The 15998-nt window shown below is 38.3% G+C and overlaps 1 protein-coding gene across 6 annotated transcripts in view; it reads right to left on the reverse strand.

Moving 5' to 3' along the window:
• The window catches only part of usp54b (ubiquitin specific peptidase 54b), a 139001-nt gene that overhangs the window by 46222 nt on the left and 76781 nt on the right, over window positions 1-15998 (reverse strand). For all 6 annotated transcript variants that reach the window (XM_056255633.1, XM_056255630.1, XM_056255629.1 and 3 more), the window contains exon 3: window positions 4133-4225. In XM_056255633.1, the coding sequence (XP_056111608.1) occupies window positions 4133-4225 (93 nt within the window). The remainder of the gene's footprint in view (window positions 1-4132; window positions 4226-15998) is intronic.

The following is a 15998-nucleotide window of genomic DNA, read 5'->3' on the forward strand; positions in this document are numbered from 1 at the left end:
AAACGGCAAGCCCATACCTCTGGATATGAGAAAAATACCCAATGAACCAAACTGGAGCAAAAAATTACATTAATGTTACAGTCTGACATAATTGTGCCTTTTTAAATTATTGTATGCTCTTACCACCGTGGTGGTTAACATTGCTGTTTTTCTTTTCTCTATTGTTTAGATAATGAAGTTGACGGAGAAGCAGTGGACTATGGATTGACTGAGAGGATGGTTTCATACCTCTTTGAAGGATCGTTTAAGAAGCAAGCCAAATTCAACCGATTTGTTCAGCAGTGGAAAGAAACCGTGACACTAACCCTCAAGCCTGTCCGGGTACATTCAGAGAAGGCTACAGCGGAATCAAGGTACCGGTAACAGTAATGTTATCTCATTGTTATAACGTTAGGCCTAAGTAGAACTATGGAAAATAACTCTATAATCTCATAGCAATATAATATAGCTTTAAGGTTACCACTGAAGAAGTTTTTTATCTGATCTGAATTCACCTGGCTCTTGTAGTTTATGTAGATTTCCATTACACAATATTAAAACTTCATGCTGATTTGTACTCGGCTTTCGCCAAGGTAAGCAACACTAAGACGTAGCTTTACAGTAAACTATGCTTCTCCATCCATTTACGCTTCTTTCCATATGGTGGTGTGACTCCCTTCTGTCGGGCGTTAACGGCTGCAGTGTACCTGGCGCGTCAGCACACACGACGGCTGCAACTACAGTGTGGTCTCCCTAGTGGACCAGCACGACAACCGTCTGGATTGAGCCGAGTAGGGGACATCTCTAGGGTCTTCAAGTGGGCACCTTCCGTTTTCAGTGTTTCGTCGACTAGCCCACGACACCTCAAGAGTATGTATGTATGTATGTGTGTATGAACAGTTGGTTTGTTTGTGGTAGATTTCTGCATTTCTGTAATTTAACTACTTTATGATCTCTTGCAGGATCAGCCACCATCGCCATATCCTACTGTACATCTCGACGCTGTCGCTGACTGGAGGAGTGTGCTGACTCAAAGGGTCCCTGCAGTGGTCAAACTGGATGGGCAGTCAGTCTGCAGGGCGCTTGGTTTGGAGGAAGGTGTTATTGCTGCTTTTTGTGCTTCATCTACAACGTGGTATATCCATCTCGTCTGAAGAACACCCTAATTTTCATTCAGCGATATGTTCTAAAAATGTCTGAGGTTGGTGATAAGCCTCTACCTGTTAGTGTGACCAGGGTAATCAACATTTTAGCTTGATCAACAACTGCAATGCCTACACCATTCAGCTGTCCTAAATGCTCTCGAAGAGCCTTCACACTGATGACGTTAATCCATCACATCGGACTTGTTCATGCACATGAGCCACATTTGGTCAGTTGGTCAATGAAATGCTTCTTAAAAAATATTTAATTTAAAAAAAAATATATATATATATATTATTGTTTTTGTTTTTTTATATCAGACATGACATCCTAAACATTGTGGCATTTTATTTTGGGATGTTACATTGTATGGTTGTGAGTTGAATTATTATCGAATCTGTGAATTAAAGGACTAAAATAAATATCTAAAATTCAGTTAGTTGTTGTTTGCCTTTATTTTCTTTCACTCCTTAAGGAATAAAAAGGAACTTTTTTGCCACCTAAAGGTACAAAATGGCTTTGTCACTGGGGTGGTACCTTAATGGGACAAAATTGTACCCTTTTCCAGAGGTACTTTATTGTACCTTTGTCTAAGGTACATTATTGATCCTCAAAGGTACAGTATTGGCCCTTAGAAGGTACAAACAAGTAAGGTACAAATTTGCTCCTCTGACTTAAGGTACAATAATGTACCTTTGAGGGTACCACCCCAGTGACAAGCTTTTGTTCCTTAAAGGTACCGTTTTGTACTTTTTTTTCTGAGAGTGTGACCCCTGAGGGACTGGAAGTACAGATCCTGGTAAACGGTCATAAATCCTGGCAAATATGTGAAACCGTTCTCATGACACGGCTTTGTGTCACCACAGCAGAGTGATTTCTGATGCCTCAGCACTTCACACACTTCATTTAGAGAGAGAGGGAGAGAGAGAGAGCACATTTCAATCACTGTGATGGATTTCACGCGGGCTCTATCTGTATGTATGCATGTATGCATGTATGCATAGGCCAGAGCTGCATCACCACATGCATGCCAATTTAAATATTCAAGCACAAGAAGAAGGGAACGCAATTAAGCCACAGTCACACATGCAAAATATCTTCGGACACTGCAACGGTCATAATACGACAACGGCCGTGAGTATCCTAGTAAACATAGTCGGTTATGTCTAAGTAAGCGTAAACTAAACAGTTGAGAAAGAAAACACATTTATATCAGTATATTGGATCCGTGCATTAGTCTTAAAGTGCTGCTGTCTGCGTTTTAATGTTAAACAACGAAGGACAGAAAAAGATCACTCACTGCTCTTAACTTAATAACTTTTGTAACTTCAATAAGGATTAATCTATTTAATTTATACAGTTTACATTTGATTACTTAAATTTAATTTTCTGTACCTGAAACTGTTAGATCTACCTGAAAAACTTGAAAACCACTGTTTATTTAATTTGTATCTTTGTTCTACTGTATTTATTCGTCTTTTCGCTTGTTATTTGATTAACAAGCGTTGTTCTTATTTTATTACTGATTGTTTACTTGTCTTTAATAATCCTTTAAATTTATATTAGGCTAGTAGTTTTAGCTGTGGTATCGAAATTGGCTATTTTTATGGCCGGTCATTTTTCTTAAGTCACCGGTCATTGGCAGGTGGGGCAAAAAGTTAGTTTTAGGCCCTGCATCCATCTGTCTATTCATCTATCCATCCATCAAGCCATCTGGAATATGTTTGAATAATGACTGCAAAACTATAAATCACCATACACCATTGCAAGTCCAAATCCAACAGTTTTGCAAGTTTTACTGCATACACATCACTCATTCTCCTTGCATAAAAATAATTCAACAAAACAACATTTTATGGCAATTTATTATTTATTTTATTTAGCCATGTAATAAGGATATTATAGCCAGTTACTTCTATCCATCTATCTATTGATCCATTCAACCATCCATCAACCAGAACCAAACATTAAAGACTCAGGACCATAGAGTTTCTCTATCATCATAGAGGCAGCACTATGAAATAATCTCAGTTTGACTTCTGCAACACCCTATACTGGACAATTCAACATAGCCAACAAATCACTTATGTCGAATCTCACAACTAAAGACAACCAACTCCAAGGAAACCATGACCAAAAGGCACATGCTGTCTTTATGACATCATGTGGGCGTGACACTAAGCTATCAGAGAACAGAGTAGCCAAGGTAACAGGTAGCCTTGGAAACAATGGAGCAGAACCCATGCTTACATCTGTAGAGGAACCAAGTGTTCAGCACAGAGAGAGCAAGATCCCTGGACATGAAATAAAGTGGAAAATCACCCAACACCAGAACAAGATTAGATCAGACACAAAGTAAAGAAAGAAAAAGACCTCTCGATCCATCAGGCTATTTGTACTTCTCCTTTTCTCTCAGGCATGAACACAGCCAACAAGAAATGTTGGTATTTTTGGAAACAAATGGCCAAGTACAAATCTGACGGCAAAGATTTCTTTTAACACAAAACAAGGAGCCTTTTAAAGAAATATGTCAGTTTTGTGACTTCTTACTGGTATGTGACACCTTTAAATAGCACAGCTACTTTTAGCCTGAAGGCGACTAGAGAACAGGATATTGTTTGAGTGAGAGGCCTTTGCTTGTTATTTAAAAAGAGACCCAAGTTGCTTTTCCCAGCATACTGTATATCTCCCTCTCCTCCTCCACCTCCCATCTCTATCAGCCGCCAGGCAGGAAATTAAAAAGACTTCCTCGAAAAGAGAGACAGTGCTCTTGATGTTGAGAATCTCATTTCCATTCTATTCATGTGCTACAGTAAGGTCAGCAAGGAAGTCAATTAGTCCGAGCAGCCTCTACCCTTACCTTGCTGGATCATTAGAAGAGCAGCCTGGGCACTCTAGGAGACTCCTGTAGCCTCAAGCTACTTTTCTGAGAAGGCAATACTAACAGGAAGTACCTTTTGATTTGCTATGCACAACAGGGTGCTTTTTGGGAGGACCTGGTAACACTCACCTTCAGAGCGCAGAAGATGCACGAGTCCTCCATGCACTTGTGGGTGTTCAGTTGACGGAAGCTTCTGCGGAAGATGTCAAGATGCCAAAGGACCTGTGGTCAAGAGAACAGAAGGGTTAAGTCAACCAGAGAAAGTGTATGAAATTCGAACTGTCAAGTGGACACTGAAGTGCCCATCAACAAATACATCTCATAAACGACCCACATTTCCAAGAGAAACCACTACCATTCCAGATGAAAAGACCAGTATGTTGTGTTTTAGATTATTCTACCCACCTTGGAATACAGTTTTTTTTTAACTAGCTACCAGTAAGACTTTTTTGGCTATCCAACTTCACCAGAAAGACCATGCTGGTTGACCAGTATTTTTGGTTGTCATATATTATATATAGAGCAATATATGATGTTTTGGGCACGCTTATGGCTCACCTGCTAGACCAGCACAAAACCAACATGGATGACCACCAAGCAGCAGAACTAGCAAACCCCCTATATTTCCAATATCATAAATGCAATTTCACATTTTCGTAGCACCACACAAACATCACCAAACGGCATTGCAAATATTTTCAAACACACTTTGTCTGCTTCCATTGTTCAGGCCAAACAAGCAGGTTCCATCCCATCACAAACTCCATTAGTCAGGCTTTTCAGGATATCCATGCAAATTAAACAACATTGAAAGTGCCACATAGCCACAGTCTTTACTTTTTTGGTGAAATCAACATACCAACAGATGGCTTACTTTCTTAGTTGCCTCTGCACAGGACACTGGGATAGCAGAAAGTAATTCAACATAGAAAAAAACAACTCTCACTCACCCTCGGGTCAGGTTTTCACATTACAAAAAAACAGCCCAGAGGCTTCCTGGCCCCGTCCCACAGCGATCGGCCAATATCTGCACAATTCTCCAATCCTGTCAATAAATATGAGCCAGTCTTGGCTGCTGCTCTCACTCTGATCATCTGCCAGCTGTCCACTCCACTTAATCCTCTCGGCAGACCAGGAATCCAGCACTTCCAGTAGCCGTCCCGGCTCCGGCAGAGGTTCAGACCCGGATCCCGGTAGAATGAGAAGACAGGGAGGAGAAAGGATGGAGCGGAAGACAGTGAGAAATAGAGATGTGGGAACACAAACTGTCTGGGATAGAGAGGTGCGATCGCACATGAGGAAGAGAGACGGAGAGGGAACGAAGAGAGGGGAGGGGGGAAAGATAGAGCGAGAGAGAGAGAGAGATATGGTGAAGTGCGTAAGAATAAGAATGCGTGTGGAACGCAGAGGGGGAGATTGCTGCAGAGATATGAAGCTATGAATAACCGAGACATGCGGTACACGCTGCGGATCAGAGTTGTTTGGAGTTCACCTGCCCCGGGCACAACTCTCACTCATCATATAGAGCGAGACGTAGAGAACCTGCAAAACTAAAGTGGAACAAACAGCGAGACTGCACCTTTACCCGCAAGCAACCATCTGGACCCGAACACACACACACACACACCCGGTTGATCAAAGCTTTATCCTTTCCTAATGTATCCAGCACTGCCAACTGGGCCCGAACACAAACCCATATCATCATCATCATCCAAAACTGGGCGTATACACAAGCAGACCACACACATAACAGATCAGCATTGTTCTTCAGGAAAGCAACAAAAAAAGGACAACAATGCAAAAAAGCAGCAAAATCTCACTCTGTGTGGAAATCAGTTTTATCTGCTAACAATGCAGGAATGCCATGCTCAGCTTGGGAAGCTGTGCTTTATTATTTTCTGTAGGGCTTGCGAGTGTACAATATAGCCTGTCCATACCTTACTGATAATAATAAACTAAGGCACCGTGTAGTAAATCCTCAAGCATATTTGATCATCGTCAAAGCACATTTAGTCCTAGATATAGGGTCAAACATTGAATGAATAGCAACTGTTGAATATCCAAGTAAGCCAAGCAAAATAAAACTTTAGTAAAACTTACTAGTACATGGTGTTGTTGGCTGCGGTTTAAAGCAGAATTTTTATTTTTTATTTTAATTATTTAAAAGAATTCATATTTACCGTATTATTCTGAATATAAGACGACCCTGATTACATGACACATTTTTTCAAGATGTAGCTTTTGGAAAAAGGCTTTTTGAGGACCAAATCTTATATTTTATAAAGAAAATAATTTTATTTGAAAGTTTTTCAAATTTTAATTAATTTTTATATTCAAAGTATGGCAAATACTAGCAAAATGTACCAACAATCACATTTAAAACTAAACACTTAACAGCATACCATTAAAAAAAAAAAAGCTTTCACAATAACTGATTTCTCACCTTTTTTATGTACAGTGACAGATGTTGACATGTCAAAAAACACAGGTGTTTGATCCGCATTACCTATCTGTTCCAAGGAATATTAATGTATTTTCCTTAGGCCTATCACATAGCGCTGAAAAGACAGCAGTTTCTCCCTGATGTCGGAGGGCAAGTGCTGGGGCAAGACTGGTTTACGCTGCATCATTTTTACGCTGATTTAAAGCGGCCGCTTAGAAGAAATTGACAGACATGTGTGTCAGTATATAGCCAAAATAAGAAATGAGGGGCCTCGCTGGTGGGTATGTTCAGCTCTTTGGAAATATCCAGTGCCTTCAGCTGAATGATGGCTCTGGTTATGGGCAGCCCCTCATTTCTTTTTTCGGCTACGTTCTGAAACACTTGCTTGTCAATTTCTTTGAAGGGGACGCTTTTAGGACCGCGGTAAGCTTTTCTTTGGCATTTTTAAGACAGTTTTTTGGGTTCGGCATCTTCTAACGACCCCATTTTTCAGATGCAAAGAGAAAAAAAACAGTCTTATATTTGGAACAATATGTATTGCAAAACGATGGTAGATTATAATTTTTTTTTAAATGTCCTTTAATCTGTGCATGCATATTTTTTCTAACAATTTATTTTTGAATTTTGCTGTTCCTCAGCTTCTGTGGCTTTATGGGATAGCAAAGTGTCAACTGGTGGCACACTTGAGAATCCTTCCAGTTCCCAGATGCATTGTTCACCTATATCATGAATACTGAGCATTCTAAAGTTCTACATGACATACTCCTTTTTGCATATTGTCTAGCAGGGAAGTACACATAATTTGGACGCAGGGTGTGTGATGACAGAAATCTATAGCATCCTGCTGTGATTCCTCATGTGGTGACACATTTGCTGCCCTTTGTACTTCAGAAAGCCATCGCATTAACCTGTGCGTGCAGCTCTTAACCAAAGCTACTCTCCTCTGAAAAAAGGCAGAGACAAAAAAACAGGGAAATAATCACAAACAAATCGCTATAAGTAAAGGACTCCCCTGAGACTGGTGGAAAATAAATAGATGTGTTTCATAACTAATATACAAAGCATCTGCATTAGGTCCGAGGAACAAAGAACGCTAAAGCCCCTTTGATTGGGCTAAATATGTGGAATGGGATTATATAATGTTTTTTTCTTCTATATCTCCCTCTCCTTCTAACACTCCCAGTTTTTTTCAAGCACCCACTTTATGTCTCTAAGTATTATGAAATGGTCCTTTGGGTCTTTACCTCAGGATGTAGATAGATAATGCCATCCTGTTACTACATTAAACATTACACCCTATCCTTAACACATCAAATGGCTTTCTCATGTCAACTCAAATGCTAACACACAGGGTCACACATACACACACACACACACACACACACACAAGCATATTTAAACATGCATACCAAAGCAAAGCTCTGGAGTCTCAGCTCTCTTCTCTGTTCCCGAAAGCCCCGTGGCAGCACTACATGATTGTCAGTTCAGTCTCAGGGCAGATTTGCTGCTAGTCTCTGCAGCTCTTAAGCCTGGCCTGGTTTGCTCTCAGCAGCAGCACATCCTCAAAGAGCTCTGCGCTCATGTGCTCCGACCTGCATGCCCTTGCTTTTTGCTCATTTGAACTCTCTCACTCTCTCTCTCTCTCTCTAAAATAAAATACTAAATTTGACATGGTGCTGTATTAGTTCATAAGTTACTTTGTTACTATATACAATAAAAGTTCTGGCGCACTATGGCTGCCGTCGCATCATCCAGGTGGATGCTGCACATTAGTGGTGGTTGAGGAGAGTTCCCCTTCTATGTAAAGCACTTTGAGTGCCGAGAAAAGCGCTATATAAATGTAATGAATTCTTATTTTTTATTATAATTTTTTTTTTTTTTATTAAATAAATTTAAATTTCCCATTTCTGTCTACAATATATTAATTGCACGCTATAATCTTTGCACTTAATCCCGGATATGGCTCGTTTAACATGATCTACCCACTTATTTTTGAATAATAAACTGGAAATATTCCTTCATTTAAACAACTTCAATCAATTTGAACTAAGACTGGAGATCGTATCAGAAAGAAAAGTGAATGAAAGCATTGCGAGCATTGTTTATTTGCACCATCTTGATGTAGCCTATTATGGTTGTATGTGTTGTATCGCATACCTTGTTTAATTCTAATGAATGCTCTTTAATGTGATGTGTTGTTTGTTTTAGCTTTTTGTATTTCTTTAATATCAGATTTTTGCGTTTTCTGCATATTACACACTAAATAAATATTTGCAAGTTCTCCTTTCAATCATAAAATGTGTTGAAATAATGAGACAACATTTTTGTTTTTTCATCATTCAAGATTAAGGTTGGGAAACTTAAATTGGTGGATTAAGTACCGGTACTATATTTGTGATCGATTGTACATTAAATCACAAAATTCATGTGCTAGCACTGTCATTGATAGAGGCTAAAGCAAGAGTTGTTACAGGTGTACAGTACGTTTACTAAGAAAGTGCTGGTAATATAAGGTAACCACATGGGTTAAGGTTAGGTTTAGGGGTTGGTTCAGGGTTATTACCTACCCAATTATTGCAATTACTATAATGGGGAACAGGACTGCAAAATAAAGTGCTACCGGTCCAAGTCCAAGTGAAGTCTCAAGTTTTTGTTCTATTTTTAGCAGTAGTTCTTTAAGCAAGTTATTGTAATTAACAGTGTTTTTAAATATAAAAACTGATTTCTACTTCAAAAATGTCTAATAAAGCACAAAAAGTATTACTTAAATCATTATTTAAAATTTTATTCACAATCAAAAACCATTACTTTCAATCTATATAACATTACCACTTGATTTGAGTCGCCGTAGTTTGCTGTGGTTCTCAAGCAATGATGGGTAATGAATGTAGTCTTCCAGTGAGTGTCGGCGGTAACAAAACAAGCGTTACAGTAAACAACACAAAGACCAACATTCATGTCATTTGACTCAACAACCCGATCTGTGGAAATGAGACAGACAGGGTCATAAAATGCATATAAAAGTGTCCGTCCACTAGTCAAGATGCAAATTAACTTGGTAGATTTGGATATTATATGCATATGGCAGCAAAAACATGAAAAGGACATGGAAACATGGACAGCAAGCAATATATATACAGATGTGGTCAGAATTATTGGTACCCCTAGTAAATATGATTAAAGATGGCTTTAAAAATAAATCTGCATTGTTTATCCTTTTGATCTTTCATTAAAAAGAATCCCAAAAACCTAACCTTTCATTGAAGTAAAATAATTGAAAGTGGGGGGTAAATCACATTATAAATTAAATGCTTTATTCCAAAACATGTTCCATATACATATAATAATGCCAACTTGGTGTGTTTACTGCAGCACAAATTGATAAACGAAAGAATAAAGAAAGAACAGTAAAATGTTGTTTCATGCTGTCATGTGGGGTAGTCAAGTCAAGTCTCGAGTCAGTTGTTCAAGTCAAGTCGCAAATCTTTTGTGTATGTGTAAAGTAGCTTGAGTAAAGAAATACATTTTTAAATAAATATAAATATTCAAATAAATTGTAATGTAATTTATAAGTAATTTAAATGAGTTAAAGCATTTATTTATTCCTTGGAATACATTGATTAATGAAATTTCCTTCAAACTGACAGATTTATTAAGTAAAACTTGTCGGTTGGTTCCTGCTCTCAGAGCTATAGTTCAAATCTAGTTCAAAACTTTCTGTAATCTAGGGGTTAATGCAGGGGGCGAGGGTGGGTGGTAAAGATGAAGATGATGAAGATGACGAGGTCAAATCCAAGGTCACTAAATCACTAGGATACACCCAGGAAAGGCTGAAAAAGGCACATAAGCGATGATGTAAGTTGTGTGCCTAATAGCGCAGGAAGATGAGACCAGGCTTAAGCAGATTAAGCACAGACACTGTCCCATTCCAATCCACTATTAAATGGGCCTAAACCGAACTCATACACACCCTGTACAGAGAGACCAGTTCTATGACCTATCAGGACTCCCAAACACCACCGTATGGAAATTCTAGGCCTTTAGTAACACAGCTGAAAGAGAGTAGCTTAGCAGAGCTGAAAGAGTGAGAGGAGAGACGCTGGAGGATGACAGATTGCATTCTGGTGCTGGCGTATGCGCTTTTCTCTCCCCTTCCTTATTTTATTTAGTAGTGATGAATCGGCTACCTGCTGAACAATGAGCTGAGTGGATATGGGTGAGGACCGGCAGTCAGTGCCGCAGTTGCAGAGAGGGCATAGAGAGAGAGATAGAGAAAGAGTGAAAGGAAAAAAGAAAGAAAGACAGAAAGGAAGGAAGGATAGAGCAGGGCGATATATATTAAATATGAAATTGCTTTTGCGAGAGACATTTTAATAGCGTATTTGACTTAACTAATACAGCTTTTGCTACTGCTGAAATTTAAGTTTGATTCATTTGCTTAAATCAGTTCAAACTGTTTAATTGATTTAAAACTGATTTAATGATTCATGTTGCATAAACACAAATTTTCACAGAATTCTAAAAATAGAATTATTAATCATTTCCTATTGCTACATTGTTCCACAGGGTCCAAAATTAATACTCGTCAAATGGCAAATTATGGTTTCGCCAAGCTATTCGCCATTTACTTTATACAAAACAATTATAATAATAAAGGTTTTCTCAATTCACTCCCCATTGAAAGGTCATAGTGTATTTGATCAAATAAATATTATTTGTTAATTCATGATAATTCTGGATACTATTGAAGCACATTTGAAAAAATTATCTGAAATATTTACTCATACTAGTCATATAGCGTATTTGATTTAAATATATTTATAGTCATTATTTATGCATATTTGAACAAATATCTAAAATATTTAATTATACCAAAAGATTTAAAAAATGTTAATTCTTAAAATGTTAATTCTGGTTGGTAGAAATATTTACTTAGTAGTCATAGCGTATTTGATTTAAATAAACAAAAACAAAAAACTATTTTTTTTCTGTATTTCATTTCTTGCATTAAATATTTTCAATATAATAGTCAACAAAAAATCTGTAAAAAAAAAAAAAAAAAACCCGGAACAAATGCATAAATATCAAGATACTGAATCAAAACCCTAAAAACCGGTTTTGGGAAAGTACTGTTTATGCCACATAAATGTACTGCAGAGTCTAAATAGGCAGCATTCTGCAGTGTGGTCCCCAGCTAAGGCACTCACTCTGCGTTTTACATGGTGAAAATATGGCGAGGATCTCATGGAAACAGAGACAACTTTAAGCACAGTGATAAATTACACTCTCCGTCAGCAATCCTGCGGAGAGGGCTCTGATGCTATATAGTCTTGAGTAGGAGAGGGGCTGCGTCGAGCAGTAAGTGTGTGTGTTTATGTGTGTGAATCCCATGTGGGCAGGCTGGGATGACTCAGAGTGACAGATGCACACGCACCACCATACCCCTCCCGTTCAACGTCAGTGACCAATCGATCATCCCTAACTCCTGAGAGGAAGGCGAGTTTGCGGCACTATGCAGAGGAAGAAAAACGGCAAAGGTCTTCAGTCAGAGGTTAATTGAAACATACATATATTTAAACTCTGTGACGGCAGTGGCACGGATAGAATGCAAATCTCCTGCACTGCTGAATCTTCAACGCCACAACAAAAGATTGCGAGACGCTAGCGCAATGGTTAAACATTTCTGTCTAGTGCAGGGTTGCCCAATCCTGTGCCTGGAGATCTACCTACCTGCAGAGTTCTGATCCAACACAAATTGCAATTATCAAGTGCTCCTAAAGATATTAATTTGCAGGTACAGTTGTGTTTGATCAGGGTTGAGCACCCCTGGTCTAGTGCACGTTTATATAGAAAACCTATATAAAAGCAAGCAGTGCAGTTGGATGTACAATAGCATTTTGAGTGAACAGCCTCTAAAGCCGGTTCTTTTTAGTGAATCAAAAACATACAGTGCAAATGTAGTCTGATTCCCGAACGAATAGTTCAAAAAGATTGGTTTGAATCAGTCTGACAAATACTGTCAGAGTCAGTGAATCATTCACTCAAACAATTCATTCATTTTGGAACAAACCAAATGACTTTCTTCATGAGTGGATCAATGAATCACACACTAAACTGAATCGATTCTTTCAAAAATGTTTATTCACTCAGGAATGAAACACAGCTGTTGTGTGGTTGATGGTTTATTCTGTTTTGACATTAACTGGAAACATGGAGTCTAAAATGTAAGAGCTAGTCAATATTAACCTTTTGGTTATTATTTAAAAAAAAAGGTAACATTTGTATATGATTGGCTTTTGGCTATGTCCTCTATTCATTCATTAATATCTATTAGAACGGGGGGGAAAAGCAAGTCCAGCCAATCAGTCATCATTAAATGCTGTGGAGTGGACAGCTTCCAGAAGACAATTTGTAAACATTTGAAACAGGCTCTGAAAAATGAACAAAGCTATAAGAAATGGGCCAACACAAGGACAAAAATGAGAGAGAGGGTCTTTTTGGCACTGAAGGGTCTCCAAGCATCTGCTACCTGATCAGGCCTGCTAGCCACATTTTCATGTCTCTGATACTCTCACTCGTCCTCATCCCTTAGGGGCAGTCATTAATACGACAGACATTCTGTTAGGTCGTTGTGAGTGTAATTAATTTTGTGGGAGTTCTAAAAGAAGTGGTCCTAATGAACTCTTTTCTCTTTGTAAAGTCATATAGAGTTCTCTTACCCTCTCTCCCATTGTTTCATACTGTACTATACTAATACCTCACCACTATGGAAACGAGCCAAGGAAAATATTACAGGCATGTTAAGGGTTCTTTCTAATAAGACAGAAATTTGGTGGGAGATTCAATCTTTATAAAGGTGAGATGGTATATTCAATTTTGTCCATTCATGAACACAAAGAGAAAGTTTTACAAAGCCAAGTTTCCAAATGCTTTGAAACCAATATGTTCTCTTCTTTTTAAGTCTCTTTTAGATTTGATTTGAACCTTATGTTTAAGAATAATCACAAGCCAGAATAGAGAGGGCAGGAACTCATTGGGGAGAGAGGAACTTACAAAAAGAATGTATATTGAGATGAATATACCAGGGTCACCAATTAGCGGACATCGCTTGCACTATTTTGCCGTTTATACGGTATATAGTTTGTTAATAAGGTATATAGTTTAAGTGCAGAACATTAAAACAACGGAGCTGTACACATCACAAGCACACAGGGACGTTAATGGTAATGGTGTTTCTGTATAAAGTGGGCGCATTACTGATTCAAAAAAGAGCTTCAGTAAGATGATGCGGTTATGTTAACAAAAGTAAGGAAGGCATGGTGGTGAGCAGCAAAAGATACTGATATTCTCATTAAAACACTGTAGAAAATTAGAATTCAGCATTATCAAAAGTTGTATCTGTTAATATTATTTAATGGGCCTGAGCAAACATGAACTAACAATGAACAGTTAACTAACGTTAACAAAGTTTAATAAATACTGTAATAAATGTATTGTTCCTTTTTAGCTAATGTCTTAACTAATGTCAACTAATGGGACCTTATTGTAAAGTGTTACCAACTTAAGTGCCATTCATAGGTGTCTCACTGTAAAAATCAATAAACTAATAGTCTGATTAAACAGCTGATCTTACCTGGTAATATTCATATCCGTTTTAGCCTGACTGAAGAAATATTTCCATATTGGTGTGGAGAAAGAAAATCCCAGACACCACTGCTTTGTCCTCAAAATTGTTACCTTAAAGGAGAACTCCGGCGCAAAATGAACCTTTGGTCTAATAAAACATTGGTACCTAGTCAACCGTTCTCTGAGATTTGTTTTCATGATAATCGCATGTAAAGAGTTTTATCTCTAAAAACTGTTTAGCGTATAACGCTAGTAATGGGGGCATTTAATAAGTAAAAAGAAATCGCTAGTTAATACCACTAACGAGGCTCAAAATAGCCCCACACAAACACAGTAAACTAGTCAAACCACGAACGACGTGCTAAGTGAGCTGAACTGTATGAAGTTCAGTGAACTTCTGAACTGAATGAATGGTGTTCGTGGTTTGACTAGTCGAGACTGTTTCCCAAAGATGGCTCCTGTCTGTATACACGAAGTGGACTGTCTTTATAAAATATCTTCTTATTAAACGGTCTGTACGCTTATAAAGTTCTCAATGCTTCGTTTTGCATGTAGGGGCCCTCATTTTGTTACTGTGTTTGTGTGGGGCTATTTTGAGCCTTGTTAGTGGTATAAACTAGCGATTTCTTTTTACTTATTAAATGCCCCCATTACTAGCGTTATACGCTAAACAGTTTTTAGAGATAAAACTCTTTACATTCGATTATCATGAAAACAAATCTCAGAGAACGGTTGACTAGGTACCAATGTTTTATTAGACCATTGGTTTTATTAGACCAAAATGAGGTTCATTTTGCGCCGGAGTTCTCCTTTAATTACTATTTTTATTTATTTTTATTTATTTTTTACAAATTACCACTGCTGTCCATATGGACATTTATATCTATTCCAGAAAAAGTATTGCCCGGACCTCTGCTGGAAAGGTAACTTTAAACAAATAAAGCAGATAAAACCCCAAAATGTATGGAAATTTTACAACCCAAAGCGAAAAAGCGACGGATAAAGATGATTTTTAGTGGAACATACGTTGTAGTGCCAAAAAAAACATGAAAGCACTCCTTTCATACTACTTGTTAAGAGACAAAAATGAGGACACAATATGAATCAGAAATGAGCACCAAAGTCCATTACTAAAACATGTTGTGCGCTAACAACTAGACTCTTTTCAGATGTCCATAAAAACGTTATTTTCCGCAAAAGAGTGCATACATGTTTGACAACACCTGACCCTAAATTTAAATAAATAATTCCTTGATTATGAGACCAGGAGGTTACGCGATGGTGACTAGCACACACCTCTCATCTTCCAGAGAGAAGGGTCCCTCTACCACCAGCAGAACAGCACAGGCCGTAAGGCACGCGAGGGCAAGGGGTCGACTGACAGGGAACGTGGTCTTATAATCTGGGTCACTGAACCTCTGCAGATTATGACAGGTGTGAGAGGAGAAGAGACAGGTTGCATACCCCTCTATAGGGTTATGGGGAGGTAAGACTGTCAGGGCGGCTTCCTAAGACTAGATATTCAGTCAAGCAGACGGCACTGAGGGAAAGGACTCGGGCGAATGATGGTCAATTGAATGAAGGATGTCATGGGAATGTTCCAGCCAAGAGCCTGGGAGTGGTTTGAGTGTTTGTGTGCACTTTCAAAAACAGGGAACAAGGCGTCCCACACTGTAAACCAAATAAGTTGTCAGAACTCAAAAAATGTTTTCCGTGATCTGTTACATTTAAGTCAGCAATCTCAGATTAAATCTAAAATTTAGATTTTGCACTACACAAGAATGTTAAATGCAATTTAATTGAATAAAACTTGAGGAATGTATCCTTTGAAGATACATCTGCATCTGCATCCACACAGTTGTGTGACAGGAACAGCCGGGCTATAATGGCCCACTGGGACTCTTCCATGCAGCTTCTAGTTCCAAC

The sequence above is a fragment of the Rhinichthys klamathensis genome, unplaced genomic scaffold (assembly GCF_029890125.1).
Source record: "Rhinichthys klamathensis goyatoka isolate OS25496 unplaced genomic scaffold, OSU_Roscu_1.1 h1tg000121l_1, whole genome shotgun sequence".
NCBI lineage: Eukaryota > Metazoa > Chordata > Actinopteri > Cypriniformes > Leuciscidae > Rhinichthys > Rhinichthys klamathensis.